Genomic DNA, 25,245 nt, shown 5'->3' with positions numbered 1-25,245 from the left:
GAATTAAGAATTTAGTTCGCCTCGAGTCATACGTACTATACCAAAGTATATGTGTTTACGTGTGTGTGTGTACAAATTGTATGATTGCATTAGGCCAAATGCCAAGCGCCATAATAAAATTGTAAATTCCGCTCGCATTCGAAGCATTCACTTTCAAATTGTTTCCGAGCAATGTGGAGGAGAAAAAGTCCAATTGATTTAATTTGTATCGCGGCAATTGTTGTTATGATTTTACTCTTTAACTATTACGGAATGTGTACCGATTTTGCGGCCAATTTACAAAACACCTTCGAAGGTTATACGAAATTTAATATACACTGATTTCATTGGAAGCAAAAACGCGCCGCTCAATGCTGCCCGCAGCCAACCACGCCAACTTCCTCTAAGCGCAAACAACATACACTCATGCATAAGCATACAAGCTTATATGTGATTGTGTGTGTATGTGAGCGCTTGCATCGCAACGCGAAATTTTCACATGCGCGCTTGCGCACAAGCAGAGCGGAGCGCCGTACGGGCCAGCAAAACTAATAAGACACGAACAATGGAAATTAAAACAACGTAACGCGAGCAGCGGCAGCGACGGCAGTGGCAGCGCCAAGTGATCGTGTGAAAATTACTAAAGAAGAAAAATAACCGAATCAAACAGCGATCGTGGCCGGGGCGCACTAAGCCCATCAAGGCAAAAGAACAGCAAAGTAAAGTGAAAATGTACAAATTAAATGCATAACAACAACAATACTGCTAGCCAACAACTGCAACAACAAAAGCAGGCACTCCAGTGGCAGTGGCTTTGGCTTTGGCGGTGGCGTTGTTGGTGGCAACGCCAGAATTAAAAGCGAAAACGTTTTGTATTTGCTTAAATTGCCGCAACACGCCACGTGCATTTTGTTGTTGCCAATTTGTGGCGTATTTGTATTGTTAATACGGCACTAATGCCATACATACCTACACACATACATACTGTGTGTTCTTTTGCACGCCAACCGCGTGTAATTTGCGGCAGAAGTGGGGGTGCGGAAGCGCGCCGCCACTCTTCGACAGCAGCGGCCACCAGCGTCAATCGCCAGCCACCTACCAACAGTTGGCGACCAACAGCAGCAAAGCCAACAGCTGTACAGCAAACAACAACAACAAGTGTGCCAACGGCAGCTATTTTCTGCAATTACTGCGGGCGATTCACGCGCCACCAGTTCACCTTTGCTATGATTCAGCGCGTTCTGCTGGCGTGTAGTGAGTGACGCGGCCGCCTGCCATTCCAATCCGATCGTAGGCATTCCTTGGCGTTCTATCCGGAGCCGTCTCATTGGAGTGGGTGATTATTGGCAGTTGTTGTTGTTGCGCGTATTTTCGTGTATTTTCGCGAACAAAAGCATATTTTCAAATCTATTTTTCAGGCTGCTTCGTTTGTTGTTATTATCGAAATGTTGTTGTGTTGCCTTGCGCACGCCACTTTTGTTGTTGCGCGCTCATGTTTGATTATGCTAAATGGCTTGCCATTCGCAGTGGACAGCTGTTCGTGTTGGTTCGCTCTATTTTAATGGCCAAGCACTGTGCTTATTAACCTCTTTTAATGTATTCACTGCGCTATAAACAACAATTTGCTTGGCAATTCTAGCGAAATCAAGGATTTTCTTGTTCCCATTGGCCGCAATTGGTGGTGTTGGCGGCGCCAAAGTGAGTTATGCCGGGCGCTTTGATTAGGCGAAATTAATCCGATTTATCTTTATTTTATTATGCATAATCTATTTCCATTTACGAGCAGCCGCAGCAACTTTTAATGAGAGCGAAGCGAAAATGTTGCGAAAATTCTGGTCTCAGAGGTTTGCAATGAAAAAAAATATATACTATATATTACTGTAAATTTCGAATTGACGTAGTTAATTATAAATAATTACAAATAATTGTGCTTAATGCTGTTTTACTAATTCTACTCTCTAGCTGAATAAGAATTGTTTCAAAGATTCTTGAGATGATAATTGGCATTAAGGTAATATAATTTATTGAAAATTATTTGAATAATTAGCAATAATAATAACAAAGACTGTAGAAGTTGAAATGTTGACAAAATTTATTGAAAATCCCCGGAGAGTAGATGCTTACAGCCGAGCAGAGCGCTGGACTCGGCTTTGAGTGTTCAGTCTGCGGACACCCTTAGTTTCGGTGAGTGGATGAAAGCACTGCGACCTATGACCTTCTGTGCCCTTTCCAATTTCCACAAAACTACAATTGACCCTTTTGAATTAAAGAGCTCAACCGAATTCATTAACCCGATAGCCCAAGTACTCAGCCTCAGCCACACGTTGGTATAATCGAATTGATCTCTAGAACAGTATTCCTATCCGTGTAGATGACACCTTATCCTGTAACGCTACCAGCTGCCTTAATTTGTTCCTTTGAAAAACAATTACGAGAATGAAGTCAAGTGTAAAACTTCACGCAAGCTAGGAAAGTTCTCTGGTTACCATTTACTTGGGAATGGCCAAAAACAATTATTTTTACATAATATGTCTCAAGCAGCTTACGACTTCCGATCTTAGACCAAGTATCCTCCGGGTAGTCAAGGAACATCCGTCGGAAGGTGAGCTAAAATGAGAAGGCGAACCATTCCTCCCCAGGTTTGTGCGCCTCGCCACGTAAAAAACGCCCCAATGAAAATAAAATAACAGTTTCCGAAGAGAAGTCCTCCGAGAAAGGTTCTTGTTACTCTCCAACGGAGTGGAAGTCTTCCTCTTCCTCTACTTCCCCCGGCAGGTACTGCATATAATACTTTCAGAAGTAGAGAGTTTTCTTCCATTCGGGCGACATGGCCTAGCCAGCATAATCGCTGTCTTTTAATTCGCTGAACTATATCAATGTCGTCGTATATCTCATACAGGCCATTTCGCAAAGCACCATAAATCTTCCCCAGAACTTTTTCTCGAAAACTCGTAACGACGACTCAACAGATGTTGTCATCGTCCATGCCTCTGTCGTAAATCCTACGACTACGCATGCCTGTTTTATGACGGGAGATATTTCGTCTTGTACCCTATTCCATATTCAGTCTCTTATAAAAGATTGTATCTTCTGGATTCAGCTTTTTTTCGAGTTATTCTCTCCAACAGTAGATTGAAGAAATCGCACGATAAGTCATCTTGTCTGAAACTTCGTTTGGTATCGAACGGCTCGGAGAGGTGTACTCCATAGAACTTTATATGCGATGTTGAGGAGGCTTATCCCACGGTAATTGGCGCATATTTTGGGGTTTCCCTTTTTGTGGATTGGGCAGAGCACACTTAAATTCCAATCGTTGGGCATGCTTTAGTCCAAACATATTCTACAAAGAAGCTGATGCATGTCCTTATCAGTTCTTCGCCGCCTCGTTTGAATAGATTGGCCGGCAGTACATCGACCCTTCTACGTTATAAAAAAATGCAGCTGTTAAGGGTATTATAGCTTCAGTATAATTCTATTATCTATCCAACAAATATTTAGTTATTTTGCAGTAATTTCGGACGCAATGCAGAAAGCTTCATTAGTCAGCTTTTAAAAAGCGGAACATACTATGCGATCGCCTGCTACTAATTAGCACTATTTTGGATTAGATATTATTTAATGGCAAGTATTGCACTAAGAACTATTAAACTCCTCACTCAAGTAATATCTTTCATTACAAATGACTCATTAGCCAAAAATTCAATACAAATTCGATTTAGAAACTAAAAATCTCTCAATCAGTGATTTGTCATTTGTCATGTGGCATTGGTGGTGGTACTTACTAGGTGACTTACTGTGACATAAAATCAAATTCGTTCAGCTCAATGTAATAACTAATGAATAGTGATATCTCCTTCTTTATTAGCTACTAAAATATCGTAATAATAACACTACAATAACAATTTATCCTTGAACAAACCAAGCAAATGGAACATAATGATATTTATAATTGCTGGGAGGGTCACGCTGTGGCACACTTAAAGGGTCTTATATTGCAAAGTTGGGATTTTATTAGTTTGTCAAAGCACAAAAGAATAATTAAAGAATATAAAAATACTGTTATTATTATTAGTAAAGCACAGCTTATTGCTTGAGCGTAAGCCATGTTATATTTTTCCACCAGCGCTCGCCTTCTCAGCGCTGCAACTCAAGAGCAACATGCACAAGTACATAAGCAATGGCACTTAATAGTGATTCGTGATTCACCAATGTATGGCAGCATTCGAAGTGGCAACACAACCAAAGCGAGTAAGCAGCCACGCGCAAGTAAGAAATATTACAGCAAATGTCTGGAGCGAACCCGCTAAAACTCGCTGTAAGCGCGCGTCTGTTGTAGTAGCTGTTGCCCGACCTCGCGCGTTGCTGGCAGTCGCGCGCTGGACGCCTGGTAATCTGTACGCTAAAGCTGTTGTAAGCGTTACTGCAGACGCTGCGCTATAACTGCGCCACTGCTCCAACTGTATTTATGCATTGTAAGCTGTTCGCGTTGTTGTTGGCCAACCGGACTTTTTTCGCTTTTATTGAATGACTCTCGCTGCCTGTTGGCCAAGTTTACTGGTGCAGCGCACGTTGCTTGAAAGTGAAACAAAGCGAGCGCGCTACACACACACATTTATACAATAGCACACATTGAGGCAACTAACAGAGCCACTTGCAGAATTTTAATTTACTCAGCGTGAGTTGCCTTGCAGCGTTAAGCAAATGTTAACGATAGTGGAAAGATTGCAGAAGGTGTTTTGTATGCTTGTAGTGGTATACACACTCATACATATTTGTAAATATTTTTTGTGTTTTCTGAGGCAAATATTTTAAGCTTCGCTTTGAGAACTTTATAAGTGCGATCATGCATGCTCTCTTGCTCAGGGGAGGCGCTCTTATTTCGGTTTACTTAGCATTTGTGGCCTACACAAGTTGCCGTTTTAGGCATAAGCTTCTTACTGTTTACTTAAGATTAGTTGTATGCGCTTTGTTTTAGTCTTTGCGTACCTCATTTTGCATTTAAGTTTAAATTTCTCTTAAAAAATGCATTTTTTATTCCTTCTTCTTCTTGGCAAGTGCTTCTTAAGCAGAATAATTTTTTTTTTTAATTTTTTTTTATACCATAAATATGAGAGATCCTATAAAATATATATATATATATATCTTAAAGATCAACGTGACGAGTTAAATTGATTTTGCCATGTGTGTCTGTACGTCTATCTTCCTCCATATATGAAAACTAGTCCTTCAGTTTATGAGATATTTACCTGTAATTGAGCAGCCACCTTTTCTGATTTGACGGAAGGATCCATATTCGACTACTAAATGATCAGTATAGAGTGCTTGTATGGAAACATTTTTCATTCGCTGAGGTATCTTCACGAAATTTGGCAGGGATTATTGTCTATGATAACAACTCAAGTCATGTGAAGGGTACTTTAGCTTCAATACAACCGAAGTTTATTGTATTAAATAATATTTCTTGGTCCAAGCCTGTCTTATAATAATTCTTTGTTTCCATACGAAGCTTTTTTGACCAGCGGGACTCTTGAAAGTCTTATACAACACCTCCAAAGAAATTTTCGAAACAAACAACTTCCAAAAATACATCAACTTGGTGAAAAAAAATTCGCTTAAATTCTATAAAAAACTAAATTCCGCTATTTAAGCGCGACTCTCTTAAATGACACGTAACTCTCAATATCTCTGACTTTTTCACTCAAAAGCTTGGCATGCGAGCAAATCACAAAAAAAAATAGCAACCGATTCTCTCAACTCAGCCATTCACTTTGTCTTAAGCCCATAAGCCCCACAAGCCTCAACAGCCAGCAAACACATTTATGTGGAGCAACAAGTGACCGCTGCAGCCGAGACGGAACTACCAACTTTATGTGCGTGTGTGTGTTTGTGTGGCTTTTGAGTGGTAGTTTGGCTTATGCACTCAGACGCTACACAATTGGTACGTCAAGGCTGTTCGGTCGCTGCTTAGACGCTGTTAACTCAATGTGAGCGCCAGCCGAAGAAACGAGACGCAAGTTCGTAGCCGAAATGCGATGGACGAATTATATTTCTGCAAAGCGAATAGCAGCGACACGACAGTCGCGCTGTTAGTAAGTTCCACTTAAGACGTTCGAGCCATTTGAATACAGTCTAAGAAAAGTGCTCGTGTGAACAGCACCGAACGGCGGTGTTGACGGTGTTTTAAGACGTTACTTGGTTGGAATATATTTCACAAGTTTGTTGGCCAACGCTGAAAAAGTTAGTAAAAAACAAATGTGTATATTAATACATATATTCAAAATTGTATTTGCATCGTGTATTTTGAAAAAAAAAAAAAAATTAATGTATATAAAAAACAAAAGTGATTTTTTTATAAAAAATATTATATGCAAATGTGGAATTAACAATGAAATATTTTAGAAAAATATACGAAAGACGTTAGTCGAATACTTCGAAAGTTTTCTCCTTGAAATAATTTAATTGTTGGACTCAAACGGGAAATAATTCAAAATGCATAAGAACAGCTGTTGAAAAATGTTTTAATAATGATGTTTCAAGTTTGGATTTTAAATAAATTTAAATAAAAATGCCATACAAAAACTACTAAAATTTAAAAAAAATATATTATTGTGCAAACAACAACTCATTGCCTAGTTGTGACAAAGGACTTTTCAGAAAAAAATTATTTTTATATAAAAAAAACAAAAAATATTATAATTATTATATTATATTATTTTTTTTTATCAAAACACAAAAAAAACGTTAAAACGTTAATAAAAAAAATATTAATATGAATTTAAAAAAAAAAAACAAAAAAGTTTTATCAACATTGCAATAATTTTTTTATAAAAGAGTATAAACATTAATTTTTTTGGAACAAAAAACCAAAAGAAAGTAAAAAACATTTTTTTAAATAAAAAATAATAATTTTTTTTAACCAAAACTAGAAAAAAAACGTAATAATTTTTCATTGAACTGAAAAAAAAGTGAATTTGTACAGCAAAAATATTCAAGCTGCTTTCAAAATATTTTTGAAACACTTTTATAATTTATTTAGATTTAACATTTAAAAAATATATAAGCTTTTATTTTCTAAGCAACTTTATTTAAAAAAATTATTGTTTAAAATATCAAATTAGCGGATAAAATATGATTCTATATTTATAAATGTTTTTAAACAAAATTTTAAAAAAGGATTTTTTGAAAAAATTCTAAATATATATTTCATGTCGGTTTCGATATGAAAAAAAAAATTTCCAAAATAATTTCATTTTTTAATTATGAAATAGATAAAGATCAAATAAAGTTTTAAATTTAAATTTAAAAAAATTGATTTTAGTAAAAAAAAAAATATTGAAAAATGAAAAAAATTAATAAATATATTTTATGTAAAATCCGTTTTAGTTCGAAGAAATAAATTTAAAGAACAAGACATTTTTTAAGTTTCAAGTGAAAAAGTTAGGACAAGTTTTACCGGAAAAAAAATTTTATTATAGTAAAATTAAAAAAAAATTAAAAAAAAACCTTAAAATAAATTTCATGTAAAATCGGTGTTAGTATGAAACAAAACAAATCACAAAAGGTATTTTCAAATATAACTTACCTATTCTAAGCTTGAAATGGAAAGAGTCCAAAAATAGTTTTACTAAAAAAAGGAATATATATTTTTATTTATCAAAAAAATTATAATTTTTCAAAAATGAAAATAAATATTTTACGTTTTCTTCAGTTTTTTTACCGAAAAAGTTGAAATTTTTAAAATTATATTCCTGTTACAATAATTATTCACTCCTTGCTTAGAAAATAAAGGCCGATTTGATACGAGGTAAATGAAAACCGAATTTGTAGACAATCAAAAAAAATTTAAAGAGAATTAATCATGGTTGCAATGAGCTCGGTAAATGTGTATACAATTTTAGAATAACATAAGATTTCCACTCAAATCTTTGCCCAAAATATAAATAGTTTTTATACCAACTGAAAAAAAAAAATAAAATCACATATAATTTCCCTAAACATTTCAATTACTGCATAAAACTTGTGAATCTCTGTGCGAAGTCAAGAAAACGCGCATTCAACTGCAACTTGCGCGCGAAAAGAAAGTTTTTTGCCACATGAGCGTGCGGCGCGCTGCGTCACCCAACAACACAGCTCGCCGTGTGGCCGCTACAAAGCTAACCTCCTGCGCCGCGCTTGCCTGGCGCATAGCTACGCAGTTGTTGTTGGAGGCATTTTTCACGTTTGTCTGCATTTCAGTTTCATTCAGACGCGCAACAAAGCGCATCGCCAACACGAACTGCTTGCAGCATTTGGCGTTGTTTGGTGCAAACAACTGCGCTTGATGGGCAGGCGACAGCGCAGCGAAGACATGGCGACGAGCAGCCAGCAGCTGGACTGATTTTTCGAGTTTTCCAAACTTCTACCTCAGCCACTTGCAAGGCTCAGCTGGCTGACAGGCGACTTGCCGCTTGCTACTAACGCTTGGCCGCTGACTGCTTGGCGGCTGCGGTGCGTTACACTTGCCGCATGTCGTCAACAGCGCAGACTACGAAACAACGGCAACAGCGTCGCTGCAATCGGACGTGCAACGCGAGATTTCCATTCCGATTTTGCGGCCGCTAACAATTTGTGCAACACTATGTGCACCAACTGCAGCAACAACAACAACAAAAACACAGCCGCAGCCACGCGCTGTCTGCGAGATCTTGCGTCTGATTGCAGCGCTTGCGTTGTTGTTGTTGGCTTTTTTCTTTCTTTTGTGCTCCATTTTCGTAGATATTTCATGTTTTGCTCTCATTTTCACTTGCAGCAGCTGTGTGGCAGCAACAAATTCGCAACAAAAGTGTAAATAAAATCAAAAGTTCAAAACAAAAACAAAACAAACAAAGAAAACAAAGAAAACAAAAACAAAAACAAAAATTAAAAACGCAAACAAAAATAAAAGCAAAGTGCGCAAGCTGTGTGTTGTAATCCAAAGCAAAGCGAAGCAATGAGAGTCAGCGCGCGTTGCGAGCAGTGAGCGTTAATATTTGTAAATAAAGCGCGGCATTGCAACAACAGTGCAGCAGCAACAAAAACAAACACGAAAAATAAATTCAATCAAAAGTTGCAAAATCTGCACGCGGCTCAGCTTTGCGCTAGTGTGTGTGTGTGGAAAATCTCTGCACCGAACCAATATCAAAACAAAGCAAACTAAATTAAAACGCAACGAAAGCGAATCAGTGCAACAGATAAAAACGCCAGAAGTGAAGAAAAAAACGCAAAAAGTGAAATTACCGAATTCAGCGCCAAACGCCAAACGCTGAACGCCGACTTTAACTGTCCACTCAGCGCGTGTGTCAGACCGTTGCTTGCCGATCGCTCGTTAAATTTCGGCATGAACTGGAATCATACTAAATTATAAACAAAATCAACAAAAGCAACTAAAAATAAACAAAAACAACAACATAAGAAACAACAACCACCAACCGAGCAACCAAACTAGCAATTTACGGTGTCGTTTTATTGCGACATTTCGCATTGCTGTGGGGCGTTCACAGCTTACATTTGATTACTTTTTCGGCAATTATCCGCCTTTGGAACTATTCATTGAGAGAAAATTACAAATAAAATGGGTTTATCGCGTGGATTTGCGGTGCCATTATGGTACCTGGCGTGCGTTTGCTTCATCATTCAAACAGGTGAGTTGCATTTATCAATCGCTTTTTCTCATTTTTTATGGATTTTGTTGTTGTTGTGGTTAAATTGCGCGACGCGCTTGATTTAGAATGCGATTTTCGTACATATTTCGTGGATAACGGACAGCCTGTGGTGTGTTTGATTGCAGGAAATGAAATGAAAGCGTTGCGAGACAAAAGACTTAAGACACGAACTTGCTGGAGAATACGAACTGTTGAATTAATTTAAGAAATACATAATATTATTTTTTGAAGAAAGCTGGAAAATTAAATTTCTTAACAGCTGCTCCTTACTAATTCTAAGTGAAAGTGAAAAAAAAAAAATTTCCAATTCTTTTTCTCACAAAAATTTGGCTAACCGTACGTCTGTATATACATGCAATAGTCTTTCAATTTTTAAGATAGTATTGAGAAACTTTGCACACGGTATTTTCTTAAGAAGAAGCCTCTCATTTGTCGAATTCGTCGATATCGGATAACTATAGCATATAGCTGCCATACAATCTGAATGGTTGAAATGAATTCCTTGTATGGACATCTTTTTCATTTGACGAGATATTGTCACGAAATTTAGCATGCATTATTGTCTAAAGCAATGTTGCAATCTGGGAAGAAATGGTTCTTATAAGATTATTATGGAATATAGCTGCCATACAAACTGAATTATCGTAATAAAGTGCTTGTATGAAAAACTTTTTTATTAGTTGAGATATCTTCATGATATTTGGTATGCATCATTGCCTAAATGAATAGTGCAATCTCCATAAAAATAAAACAGATCCAATTACTATAACATATAGCTGCCATACAAACTGACCGGTCAAGCTCAAGAAGAAGATATTTTTATGTCCTTTTATGCTACAATGAATGCACCAGTGAAGGGTATTATAGCTTCAGTGTAGCCGAGTTGAATTAATAGCCTTCTTTTTCAAGCTCTAACTGAATTTTATTGTAATATTCTGTACTCACAAACTCGAGTTTAGCAATTTGTGCTGATAAAAAATATTTTTTTTTCGATAATGATTAAATAACTCTAATTTGTTTCTATAATCCAGGTGGAGAGTTTAGAAAATAGTACGCCAAACAACAATATTGTTAATAAACTCGAATATAACGACTTTAATTATAATAATAATTTATTCAATTAAAAAAGAAATGCTGCCTGCAGCTCTTTAAATGAAAAACAACTCTTTTTGAAAAGTAAACACCAAGCAACTTCTGTACAAGCTGTTTCCAAATGTAAAAACATTGCCAGCAGTTCGTCAAACAATCATTTCGAGTTGCTGTAGTCACATCATTAACAGCATCAGCGCCAACCAACGCCTCCGGTTGGCATGCCGCCGACCCAATACCCCAAAGAAACGGCAAGGCAAGTGAGTTTTCTCATCAAAATACCTTCATTTTTTCGAACCAGACTTGTTTGTCGAATAGAGGGGAGTAATTTTGGCATCACGAAACATTTTTTTCATTGTAATCAAATTACATGCAAATAAAACGAGCTTACACAGACGACACCATAAGGTACAACAGAAATGTGTGTTACTGTGTTAACGTGCCTTTGCATGTTTGTGACTAAAATAAAGAAAAAGTACAGTTATAAAGCTTGTTTGCTTATTTATAAACGCGCAATGCGAAAGAACAATCGTAGGGAGGCGGCCAAATGCAAATAAATTTGAGGAATGAAACTGTAAGCATTTGCATGTTTGGCTGCGCTGAGCTGTGCCATGCCATGCTTAAGCCATGCCATGCTTATGCTATGCGGTGACGGTGACAGTGCAGAGAAGCCACAATGACAAATGACCAACAGCCACGGGCAGCCAACAACAGTTGGACAGCAGTTTAACAACCAGCGAACAGCGGGGTGCGGCGAGCGGTGAGTGGCTGCAGAACGCCTTCTGCACGCCAGCAGAAATCAAGCCAGAAAGCAAAAGTGTGTTAATGTCATTGGAGGTTACCGTTGCTGTTATTGTTGTGCGCTTTGTTGTTCTATTGTTGCTTCTTCAACCGACAACAGAATGAGCGGTCAAGTGATACTGGTTTTTAAACGCATTTAAGTTGTTTTGTTTTGTTGTTGCTGTTGTGTTTTTTTCGCTACTCAATTGTTGTAGGCAAACAATCAGACAACCAAAAACAGCTGTACGTACAAATTGCTGAAAGCGAATGATGGCAAAATAGAAATAAATCAAATAGCAGCGAAGAAGCGCTGAGGTTGCTAAGAGCGCCTAGTTTTTGTTGCCACAATCAAAATCGGCAGCTAAATTTCGGCAAAAATAATGAAACGTTGATTTAGTCGCTTGGCTGACAGCGTCTCAAAAGCCTATTGCGAATAAAATAGTAAAAAAAACAACAACGATAAATGTAAGATAATGAAACAATTGCTTTAAGCACGCGACGCAAAGCGAAGCTCGAAGACGCAGCGTTTGATTGTTTTTGGTTTCATTGAAACAATACTTTGGCGATTGCGTGATTTGTGTGTGTGTATTGTTGTAGTTGTTTCTTTTTTGTATTAATCCATAGGCCGTTTGTAATCCTCAGTCGAGTTTAGCAGTGTTTTGTATTTATTTTTAAAACATTATATCATTGACTCGTTACCAAGCTGAGATTGTGGTGATTGTGAAATGCTTCTCAGAAATATAGTTAATTGAATTTACAAATGTTGGTATGAAATCTGCATAGAGACGATCATTTTTTAATATTTTTGTTTATTGTTGCTTTATATTCAAGTATTTTTCAAGATTTTTGTATTTTTGAGACAATTTAGCACTCTCTGTACTAATTTCTACTACGTGTTAGTCTTTAACTCAATATCCAGAAAAATACCCATCCATAAATTCATCTATCATAACTAATTGCCGAATCAATTATTACTTGACAAAAATATTTATGTAAACGTCTCCTGTAAATTGTTATACCCTGGTCACGAAATTTCTAAAAACTCTATAAAGCATATGCATATATTATATAAATGGTCAGCATGATGAGCTGAGTCTATTTAGCCATGTCTTGTCTATCTGTATGCTATATGAACTAGTCCCCCAATTTTCGCATTTCATTTTCGCACCGATAACAAAAACATACTGACACTTAAAACGCAATAACTTCACTTCCAATGGGTGAAATATCATGAAATTCTCACTGGACAATCGATAAAGATAGTAGATTATAACGCACCAGTCGACATATAGATGAGGGGCGCTAGATTCAGAAAGATCCTGTTTACTTTGGAATGCACCTTAACCATATTAAAATATTCTTTTTATTGAAAAATCAAGAAGAAAGGGTGAGAAAATAACCAAAATGAAGATTGTGACCAACCCTATGTGCATTTCTACAGTTTTTTTGATATTTTGTGTTTCAATCGATCCTTATTTCAAAATATATTATTTTTTGTTTGAAGGGGCCTGTTTTTTAAGAATCTTTTTTCGTAATTTTGTTCTGCGATCAGTATTTAGATAGAGCTTTAAGTTTATTATGATTTACTAACAAACATTTCGATAGCATAAATATACATTTTAAGCTAAAAATATTGTTTAGAACACCCCCACCTCCAAAAAAGGGCTCACACTTCCTCCACAATTCTGTGTTTTAGGATGTAAGTCTAAATGCATGGAATGGACCATTATCAAGTGAATATATTAAAAAATGGACTTTTGATGTCATTTGAAAAAAGTTGAGAATTTTGTGAATTTTCGATTGTTAATACTTCATTTCATGAGTGTACTCTAAAAAACTTTAAGTCTTTCGGTCAAATCGTCTTAGAAATACGATGGAGCAAAGTTTGAGAAACACAGTATTAAGAAAAAAGTGTTTCAGCTTTCAAATCAGCTTAAAGAAAAGCCGATTACTTCCTTCTTCTAACCCTTGTATCTTTTAAACGACTTTGAATTCTTCAAAATAACTTTACTAACGTATTCTAGAAATGCTAAGAAAGCAGTTCATAAAGAAACATCGCTCTCATGAGCCCATAATATGGGATCGCAAAAGCCTAAAACTGGTCTAAGCCATGCATAGGCATACCAGATTAACCTAACCTAACCTAACCTAACCTAACTTAAAATATTTTATAAAGCGAAATATTTTCGATTGACTCAATTAAGAGCATGTCTGTAAGGTTTATTAGAGGAATAGGGCAAATAGGATAAAAAAAGATAAGTGAAAATTTGTTTTATTTTTGTAATTTAAGAGTCGAAATTCGGATTAAAGTATCCCAAAGTCCATAAAAGTTGATTTTCAAGTTTAAATTACAAGTGAATTGCAATAAACACAGCGGTGTTCACTGTTAAAGTTGACCTTTTATTGATTGATTCTCATGGCAATCTACTTGTAAATAGTATAAATAACCAGAACTGACCAGAATTTTTATCTGGCCCAGGACTTGAAGCATTCATCGATTTTACTTCAAAAATATTTTCTGACGCTACAGCAACAACAACAAACTTTTTTTACTAACATTTTTCAACTCTTTAATGCAATTCCTTGTTAAATCGACCAACTCGATTCAAGTTATTTAACAAATGCTTTGAAAATGAGTTCCTTAAATATATACCGAAGTTACTATTTGTTTTTCATCCACCATTGATTGCTCCGCCACTTGCCATAAGTATGCACAGACATGCATGTACATAAGTAAGTTGGAGTGCAACCTGCCGATAAGGGCACTTGAACATTTGCATAAAATAATATTAATAAAATTTTCTCACCAACTCCAGAGGCTTGTTATATATATTTATATGTATGGTGGCATATTTTAATTAAAAATATCTGTAAATAACATCGTACATATGAAGCTATACTCAACCGAATGAAGTAATGCCTTCAACACATAATCACAAGCTTTGTGCGCCTGTGTTTTCCTTGCCTTCAACAAAAGCGTGTTGATTTTTATTGCCCATATGTTGCAGTGTGCATGAGAGCGTTGTGATTATTTGCTTTTAGCGCCTCTTCGCTGCACACTTTACAGTTAATTTATGCACAGGCCCGTGGTGTTGCTTGAACTATATTTATTTTCAAACATTGACTTCCCACTATTGTTGTTTGCTGCCGCTGCTGCTTCACTTGGCAGCGTATCACTTACACTTGCTCTGCATTGCTATTGCTGTTGTTGCTGTTGTGTGAAGTGAAAACATTTTGAAAATCGTCTGAAACAATTTCGAGTGATTACAGCGCTTGTTGCAATCTCAAGTGCCGCTAAAGCCGCGAATTCATCAGTTTAGTTTGTTTTCATGTTTTTGTCTGTTTATTTGTTATTGCTGCGGTGATGTTGTTGCCTTGCGGTTATGCTATTTGTTGCGGCGGCGCAAAGTGTTTGAAGTCATTGCACTTCTCAGCGCGATTGCTAATTAATCAACAGAAATTGAAGCGCACACAAAGGCGAAATGCAATCTAATAAACAATACAAATGCATATACACCGTTGTGAGTGTGCGTGTGTATGTGTGCGTGTGGCAAGGTTATACAAATTGTGGTGAATCGAATGCGATTTTGAAATCCATGTGTGTTGTGGCTGCTTTGAAAATGGAAAATATCAAACGGTGCATAGCTGCAACACCGCCATTTGTTGTTATTGTGGTAGCAAGGCAGCCAGCGTTGCCGCAGTTGCATGGCCGTACGTGCGTTGTACAATATATTGGCACCACCGACGGCGGCAGCGCTGCCATGAGTGCGTTCATCTCGAGGAACAACACAAACAAGCAACACACACCAATACACATGCAATTTTATGCGTCTATCGACTGCTTCGATTCTTTTTAAGCGCGGATTTGCTTTTTGTATATTTTTGTTGCCAATTTTGTTTCACTTAAAACTAAACTTCAATCAGCTGATTCCTCAGTTTAGTAGAGCTGTATTTTTGCTCGCTTCTTTCGATTGAACAACTGATAAACCAGCACATCTCATTGCCATTGCCACTGCGATTGTCGTATTTAACAAAAGCAGCACTTGAATGCTCAAATAATAGCCGCAAATCCAGCACAATGTTCGAAAATCTTCAAAACGCATAAATTTCGATTATCGTTTGGTCGCCAATTGCAAATGTCAATAGCGAAAGCAAAGTGATTTTCACGGCCAACGAAAAGTAAAAGTGCTGAGACATCTTTGCTACCACAATTTGTTAGCGGCGTCGTCGCTTGCGGTGTCGTTTCCGACTATTAGTAAAGTGAAAAAGAAATCAATGAAACGGCTTGGCTGCTCTTCTGCCGCTGGCGCTGCGCTACTGAAATGCTAAGCTTTGCCTACGCAACGGTATTCGGTTCATTAATAATCATTTGTGTCGCGTTTTTCTTGCACTGCGAAACCAAAGACCAAAGACTTAAGCAACGAACTTGCAGTGCAGTAACCGGTTGAACCGTAACCGTTGAAGCAGCGCGTTTATTGAATATTTAAAACTATATTTGGTGACGGCCTTTGAAGGATTGTGAGGCTCTAAAGCAGTTTCGTATAAAATCGTATGACTAAATAACTGTATGAGCGCATGCCATGGCAGTGTTTGTGTAAGTGCTAGCAAACATTTTTAATTAATGTTGGTTTCAAGACGAAATAAGTTAAATGCTTTTGGTATATTGGTAGGCGAAAAAGTCTTTTCGTATTTCTAATCAAACTTCAATTTGTTATATTTTTAATTTATACTTATAAATAAACAAATATGTACCATTTTGGGCGACAATATTTAACTTTTCAGACACCAGCTTTCTTTGAAAATCGCGTATATTATTTCAGTATTGTATATAGATATATAAAAAAGCTAAAACGCGTCGATTCTCTGACATGAAATCTGAGCTAATTTTTGTCTTCATTGAGGTACTTTTCACCTTTTTTATAAAAATCACTTAAACAAGCGCCTTAAAAATGACTTTTTAATATAGAAACGCGCAGAATTATTTACAGACGTCATTTAAGTGAAGCAAGCACACAAGTGACGCCCTGATGAGCGAGCGCACTTGTGCAAACGTTTCAGCTGCTTGCTAAATTCTGTTCGATATTATAAACAAAGCTAACCAAAATTCATTGCAAAAAGCAAAATAGAGCAGAGCATGTGTTGAGCAACAAAAAACGGTAATATTTTAATTTTTGAAACCTGTTTGCGCTTGATGTTTATTTATGCAGCTTTTTGTTGCTTATTTTCGCTTTTTATTTTGCTTTAAGTTTTTTTTTTGTTTTTTATTTTGTTTTAGTTTTTTTTTTACTTTTTTATTAATTTTTTTTCCAATTTTTTTGTTGTCATGTTATGTATATTTATAAAATCGTCGCCTTTAGCGTGCACCGGCATAGTAATGAATTCACCAAACACAGCCAAAGCAACGATGAAGCGCATAATGAAATAAACAGACAGAAATAAACTTATAAATGAAATAATAATGATAAAAAATGAAAAAATAAAAAAAAAAAACAGAAAAAAATAAACTTTTAAATGAAAACAAAAAAAAAATAAAACAAATTAAAAATCACCTACTAAATCGTTTTGGTATCTGCTTTTTCGGCGCTGTGCGTTGACTTTTTCTTATTTGGTTTGACATTGCATTGCTCACTGGTGAGGTAAATGCTAAGGTTCTGAAAAAGTTTAGGCTGTTATGTGCCTACTGACTCTCCTTTAGCGCAAATAATGCCATTTCAGTGTATAAAGTGATGCATTTTGAACAAAAATTAATTGAACTTTAATTTTAGACTTTGAAATTGAAAATCTTAATTCTTAAAAGTAAAATGAATCTGATGAAAATCTGAAAACTATTTCTTATTCTTATTTTTGACGAGTCAAATTAGCTTTTAATGAAGTTATTATTGATTTTTTTTAAATATAAGAAGCAATCAGTTTAATGCCTAGGTGGCTATATTGATTTTGCTGTTTGAAGGAAGCAACGTTTAAGTAATACAAATTTTTTTCATTGAACATGAGTAGGGAAACACTCTTTTTAGAACATTTTTATACCTTGAACAGTTTGTAACACTCAAAAGGAAACGTCAGAGATCATATAAAGTATATATAAATGATCAGCGTGGCGAGCGGAGTCGATTTAGCAACACCATTTCTCTGCTCGTCCCTTCATCTATTTTTCTGTAAATATGCGAACTATTCTCTCAGCTTTTCAGATATCAATCTGAAATTTTGCGCACGTTCTTTTCTCGCCAAGAAGCCGCTCATTTGTTGAAATAGCCGATATCGAACCACTATAGTACATAGCTACCATACAAACAGAACGTTCGAAATCAAGTGCTTGTATGGAAAACTTTTTTATTTTACAAGATATCTTCACGAAATTTAGCATAAATAATTACTCAATGTATAGCTATAATATGCAAAGAAATGATTCGAATCGAACTACTATAGCACATAGCTGCCATATAAAATGACCCTCAAAAAAGCAAGATATAATTTTTTTCGTACCCTTTTATGTTATAAAAAACACATCTGTGAAAGGTATTAAAGCGTTGAAGTAAACGTTTTTTCTTGTTATTAGAATTTTGAAGTGAAATTGATTTTTTACTGAACTTTTAGTTATGGCATTCTTTATAAATAATAGTTGTTTTTGCAAACATAGCATAACATAATCAAATAAATACCAAATCTCAGCTACTTCTGTACATCAAAACAACTCCTCATCAAGCCACCGAACAGTTGTAGCAGCATACTATATCGCCACTGGTTTTACGCAGTGTCATCTGTCAGCTGTCATATGTCACGAGTTCACACCATAAAATATATACTTTCCATTTCGCCTGCACTTGCCACACAATGCGTGCTTGGCTTGACGAAATTAATAACATTTCACTAGCGATGTGCCAAATTTGAAATATTTTTTATTTTTATGTACCGTTTGTATGTATGTATATATTTTTATATTTGTATGTACATATGTTGATGTTGTGAGCAAGCAGCGTGCTTCTGCTTTCTTGCATATGTGACTAATTAACTAATTTCTGTTTTGAGTGCAAATGAAATTCATTAGTAAGGCGATATGAACACGTAAATATTTCGAAATTTTATTGAAGTTGTAAGGAAGACAGCCGTGAATTAAAGCGTGTTTGAGTGCGTGATGGAAAGCCAAGTTGAAAGTTAGTTTGGCATGTGTTTTTGGTTTTGTAATCTGATTACTGGCATAGAGCTAAAAATATATGTGTTAATTGGATTGGACGGCGTGCGTATTTCAGTTGACATATTAAGGTATCAATCGGAGTGATTTATGGCTTCCAACTTCCGTGTATAATTATGATTTCTTATATCATAATTATATAACCAATTACACTTGAAATTCTTAGAGCTTTAGAGCAGTGCCTAATTCTTATAATAATTCGGAAAATATTGATACTTCTTGTAGTTGAGTCGCTGTTCTTTACTTAGTCAATATTTCTTCTTACGGCTATTAAATGAAGCCGAGAATATGAAGGCATTCTCCTAAATGAGTTTAGTTTATGTCGTCATCTAAAATATAAAACAAAGTATGATTGAAAAAAATTAAAAATCGTTTTCAGATATAATAACCAATATATAACCATTTTCTAACTGATTTTGTTTAAATATGAGTATATGGTAACCGATATATTATGTATGTATAACCATTTTATAACCAAAACTCTAATTTTTTCTCAATTTAGTGGTTTTCTACGTCTGCAAACTTATGAAAAGTGATGTTATGTTATTTTGCATTTTAGGTGCCCACATATAATATTCTTTCTTAGAACTTTTCCTTGTTCCAAATAACAATTTTGATAATTTTTAAATTCTTTTTTATACAAAATTTTCTTTTTATCAAATCACCAATTAAAGTTCAAAAAACAATTATTTATAACTGCATTTTGTCAATTCACTTACTATTTAGTATTTCATTTGACCAACACTTTAAGCAAAACGCTTTCTTTTTCAAGCGTTTTAAGCTTTCCAGCCCAACACCTGCGCGCACACTCTCACCGCAACGCCGTTACTAACAACACAATCGCCAGCGATTACCATTGTCATGGCCGTTATACGCACACGGTGACTTTTGTGTCTCGCTGGTGCCTCATTTTATTGACATCATCAAAATGCAAAACATATGATTCGGTGTGCTCAACCTGAAAGTTCAGACACCACACCACAGTGCGAACAGCAGTCAACACAAGCTACCGGCCACAGGCGGCTGAAGTCACTGCTCGCTCACAACACACACAGGTCGCTGTTGTTGCTGCTTTTCCATTCATTAAGCTGTGAGCTGACCGCTGTTTGTTGGGGCACATGCATTACTACGCGTTGTTGCTGCATGGTGTTATAGTTGTTTTTTGTTGTTGCTTGGTGAAAAATATGGAAAAAAATCACTAACCAGCAAGCGAAGCCTGGTCTAATGGGCGGTGCTGGGCATTACCTGTCAGCGGTCAGCAATAATTTAGCTCAAACACGGCGGTTGTTTCACTTAAGCGCTGCCCGTTCGCTAGTTTCTGGAAGGGTAACGCATGGCAGTCAGGTACGCGTGTTAGTTTGCGCATATGTAACGGTAATTTCTTCATTTGCGGCAGCTGGCGAGTGCGGCAAGCTATTTTGTTAACAAGGTGTTAATGCTGGTGTAAGTGAGCACCAAGTGGTGGGGTCTGACGGACCATTTGTTTTCATTAAATAACGAGCGTAAGCGTGGGTTTAACAGTTATAGTTTTCGGGGGGTTCATAAAGAGACGAGTGTTTGGGGAGTGTGTGTCGACAAAAGACTTAAGACACAAACCTGGCGGCGAAAATGCAGCGATAAAATTTCTTTACGCATAAATATTTTTGTTTTCATTAATTTGCGGCATAAGTGGTGTGCTTTCCCGGCTTTCCCACAGCGCCGACCAACATTGACGCACAAACGAAAGACTTACGGCACGAACGCACTTTTTTGAAGATCTGTTCGGAGCAAAGTGCAGTAAAATGCAGCGAAAAGTTTGCTCAAAAAACATTAAACGCATTAAAAATGAAAGTTTAACATAAAATTACAACAAAGAATTGCGCAATTAAAACTCAGGCGAGTTGTGTAAGACAAATAATTGTGGAAAATGCAAGCGCGCCGTCTGCACAAACGCTTACCACTTTTACTTTCCGCTGCAAGCCTTTTCTGGCCAACAATAAATATTACAAAATTCTACCACAATGCAAATAATGTGGTGCGCATGCGCTCTGCTCCCCTCAGCGCCTGCCAGCCGCGAAGAAAGTTTAGCCGCGTGCAGTCCATTTTGCATAGCCGCATGGCGCTCGCACACACACACACATGCACACATGCGCTCTTAATCAATTACTTATAATTTGCTATTACGCGCACGTTTAAACGGTTTACTACCTTCGCTGTCTGCGCCCTCGCGCGGCTGGGAAAAGCAAATAAGCACAACACAAAATCGCGCCACATTGTTCCACTTTCATTTTTTTTTAAACGCCGACAACCGACAGCCGACAACTAAGTTGCTGGCTGGCAGCCAAAGCCGCGCAGTGTCGTGCTATTATTCAAATGTGTGCTGGTATGTGTTCGCGAGTCTGCTGGAGTGTGCTATAGTTCACTTCTATATGCTTAAGCCGCAATTGCTTTATTTGTTTGCATTGAAGTTTTGAAATCGATTTTTTTCCTTTGGCTTTCATTGATTGGTTTGCCTTTAATTATCCACATACATGCAGTTGTCTATTGATAGCGATTGCGCAAATCAATGGGAGCAGGAAGCTCATGGTGTGCCTTGAAAGCGGTCGAGGCATTGTCTGGCCAGCTGCTTTGATTTTGCTTTTCTTGGTTACACCCATTGAAGTTTCTCGCAAGCTAGGAGCTTAAGCTAAGAAATCTATTGTATCAACAGTGTGCACAGCGGCTTTTACCATAGTTCATGTTTGATGTGTGAAAGATCTATATACTTGCACGAGTTATTCTACTGCCTGCCAGAAATTAGTAGATATGACGAAAAACACGCTGTGAACTCAAAATTCGTACAGCTTGCTTTCGGTTTAATCAAGAAGGTTCTCAAAAGTTCTATATGGCAGATACTTAACACCATCCAGTGCTCAGTTTTAATAATTAGGTGTTTAAGTACTCGATAGAAGAAGGACGTATATGAAGTTGTAGAAACTCACTGGCAAGTGAGTCACTCCACCTATGGTTCTCAGACTCTTAATAGTTACCGTTTTTTTATCCGTCAAGTTAACTTCAGCTCCGCTGTTCATTCTCAACCTATTCGTTGACTTTTCTAGATAACAACAACTCAAGTTTCTGAACTTTTTTCACAAAGTTTGTATTTCAAACTCTAGCTGAGGCTTTCGTGCCAATTTGAACCGTTTAAGCACGCTTATTCAAACAGATAGTTTTATCTTAATATACATATTTAGACATAAAGTACGGTTTTCGAATCATCAAAATGGCTTTAATATAGTGCTGCACAATACTTTCAATACATTCGAAAGTATTTTGATACAATTTATTTAGTTACTTAAGTCTATGAATATTTCGTCATTAAAACTAGATCTAAGAAAATAAAATTTTTTGTGAAGACTTGACTAATTTATGTCCTGAAATTTAAAATTTAATAAGAAATTTCACTCTCCTTTTACTATATGGCATTAACTTTTATTAGAAATTTACGGTGGGCTTGGTATTAATTAAAAAAAAAAACAACAAGAAGAAGCGTTAACTTCGTTTGCTATAATACCTTTCGCCTGTGCATTTCTCATTGCATAAAAGTGCATAAAAAGATCTTTAGTTTGGTTTTGATCAGCCAGTTTGTATGGCAGCTATATGCTATAGTTATCCGATCGGTGTAGTTTCTTCAGATATTGTAGTGATGCTTTGTGTAGTAATTCCTGTCAAATTTCGCAAAGGTATCCTGTCAAATAAAAAAGTTTTCCATACGAGAACTTGAGTTGCCTTGGTCAGCTTGTATGGAAGCTGTAGCACATAGTGGTTCGATCTAAACAATTTCTTCGGATATTAAAGCGCTGCTTTGTGTAGTAATCTCAGTCAAATTTCAAAAAGATATCTCGTCAAATTAAAAAGCTTTCCTTACAAGGACTTGATTCCGGTTCTTCAGTTTATATGGGAGCCAAATGCTATAGTGATCCGATATCGGTGGTTCCGAAATGAGTAGCATCTTGCTCAGAAAAAGACGTTTGCAATTTTCAGGACAATTGTCAAAAACTCGAATGCTCAATCGTTCAGTTTATATCGTCCTGAAATTTTTATTTCCGGCAGCCATGACTAGCTCAGCTCGTCGCGAGGATCATTTATCAATATACTTTAAAGGATCTTCGAGGTTTTTTTAAGATGTTAAAAACATGGTGGCTAACTTAATATTGGCTATTCAAGGTATAAATACATATATATTGACAATAGCGCCACCTGTCGGTCGACTTATTTTTCTAATTGCCAATTTTATGTTGAATTAAAAAAAATGTTTAATTAAGAAAAACATCTTTTCATAAACACGAATTTCAGAAAAAAAATTACTACTGCGCCAGCTGTCGGTAAACCAGTTCTAAAACTCGCAAAATGGACTTTGCATCCGCCCTTGAGTTCAAAAATTATAATTTTACAACGTCCTTACATGTATACATGCACACAATACGCTTAAAAAATAAAAGAAAAATCACATTACGTTTTAATTGACGTCATACAACACCTTGTTGCATGCACTTCCTGAGTGCAACACCCAACAAAGCCGTTTGCGCTCCACTTTTAATTAGTCTATTCATTGCTCGCGTTTTTCATTACGAAACTCCCGCTTGGCATTGCATTATGCTTTGCTTGCATTGTTGTTTTTATATTATAATGCACAATCACATGTAAATATGTTTGTAGCCTGCCGGTTCATTTGCATTGTGGCTGGGCACTTTCGGTTTCATTGGCGTGAAAGTTGCTCTAATCAAGTGGCGCATAATTTACGAAGGCGTGTTGTTGTTGCTTTTTTGCTACATATTCTACAAGCAGCAGACTGGCTGTGAAGGAAAACTACCTTTGCATAGAATAGCGCGGAAAAAAGCAAAGTAAGCGGTTATTAAGTTGCTGTGTGTGATTGTGTGCTATACTTTATCTTGTTAATAAGCGTTAGGTACAACACCTGTGCGTTTGTATGTATGTGTTATGCAAATTGCTTGCGATGGCAGACAATAATTACTATGGGCATATATGCATCAATAATGTCAATGATAAATATTAATGTGCGAATTATAATCTTAAGCATTTCAATGCAAAAACAAACAAAGTGAAATAGCTCAAACTTCCTGCCAATCAGCCGCTCATTAGGATGCATACTTTAAGATAAGCAGCCTTTTCCTCTCGCACACACATACAACTATGGATGAATATGTGCGCCAGCATTTTTGCATATTCAACTTGCCTCCATCGCGCAACATGCGTAACGCCAACGGCAGCCGTCCACCGACACCTCTCCTTAGACCCTACATGGCTTTGCGAGACTCGACCATCAATCACGCAAAATCGGCTGCGCGTGTACGAGCGTTTGGTTGGCGCTGGCGCTGATTGAAGTGGCGTAACGAAAGACAATTAACATGAAAGATTTATGAGAATTTCGCCCTGCGCTGCTGGTGATAATTTTTGCGCTATTTATGTCATAACAGTACATCTAAGCCACCGTCGGAGACTGCAAACACTTTCTAAAGCAAGATAAGTCATTCGAGGCAACATATCAATGAAATTAAGCAGAAATGCGTGAGAGGTGTCAGCTCCCTTTCCTGAAATGTCGGCAAGAGTTGGCAATTTCTTGAAATATTTTTCAAATCAAACCAAATCATAGTGGCTTGAAGTAAATTTAAACTGTTTAAATAAAAATATCACGTTATTTGATTTTTCGTTTGAAAAAATGTTGAGTTTTGAATAATTGTTTGAGAGAAGTTGAAGAATAAATGGAAAGTGAATTGCCATAAAACAGAGTTAATTTCTTGCAAATTAATTTTGAAATGATCTAAATTGGCATTTGGCACTTCAGCAAGCAAATCTCTTTTATTAATGGCATATTGTGCAATGGCTAATTATACATATGTTTACTTTTGTTAATGCTAATATATATTTATACCATTACTATATCGTATAAAAACACTTAATTGGTTTTTGTTGCGAAAGAGAAGAAAATAAATAAATTGATGAGTAGTTAAAACACTTAACGGGTTAAATAAATTTACGTAGACAAAAGTTTAATTTTAATTTAAAGTAATTAATGCAATTTATTATTAATTAGAAAAGAAAAAGTTTGCGTTGTCAATTTATTTATAATATAAACTTAGCTACAAAATAGTTTAAATACTTATTTTCGTAAGAAAAATTGATCAAGGCACTTAACTAAAGTTAGAAAATATGTTAGAAAAATATCTCACAAAGAATTTTTAATGAAAAATTAGGCTTATATTCAGAATAGATTAATATGTGAGGATTTCACCGCGACCTTAGGTCCATTGTGCCCCCTCCTAAGTCAGAACGACCCACCAGAGCATAGCAGCCACAGCATATTTATAATTTCCGGCATACTGTTAGGTTCTAGAGAGGCAGTCCGATTCCTATTCGGAAACATGAATCCAAGAGCTTTTATACTGCGCCTGCAGACTGCTCGCAATTTATAAGTAGGTGTTCCGAAGTGTCGATTGCCTGTCACAAAACAGTCAATTTGCACAAGAAGCTAGGTTCATGCGCCTTAAG

General features: G+C 36.4%; 1 protein-coding gene across 4 annotated transcripts in view; it reads left to right on the top strand.

Annotated features, from left to right (window-relative positions):
- The first annotated feature begins 5,974 nt into the window (after positions 1-5,974).
- The window catches only part of LOC105230752 (mucin-5AC), a 158,323-nt gene continuing 139,052 nt past the window's right edge, over positions 5,975-25,245 (top strand). Inside the window, exons 1-2 of one of the 4 annotated variants that reach the window (XM_049446338.1) lie at positions 5,975-6,216; positions 8,771-9,638. In XM_049446338.1, coding sequence (XP_049302295.1) covers positions 9,569-9,638 — 70 coding nt within the window. In that variant the 5' untranslated portion in view covers positions 5,975-6,216; positions 8,771-9,568. Of the gene's footprint in view, positions 6,217-8,767; positions 9,639-25,245 lie in introns of all 4 variants that reach the window. The other 3 variants (XM_011211717.4, XM_019991951.3, XM_049446339.1) reach the window with 3 other exon arrangements.

The sequence above is a fragment of the Bactrocera dorsalis genome, chromosome 1 (assembly GCF_023373825.1).
Source record: "Bactrocera dorsalis isolate Fly_Bdor chromosome 1, ASM2337382v1, whole genome shotgun sequence".
Classification (NCBI taxonomy): Eukaryota; Metazoa; Arthropoda; class Insecta; order Diptera; family Tephritidae; genus Bactrocera; species Bactrocera dorsalis.
This window is presented reverse-complemented; position numbering and strand designations above follow the sequence as displayed.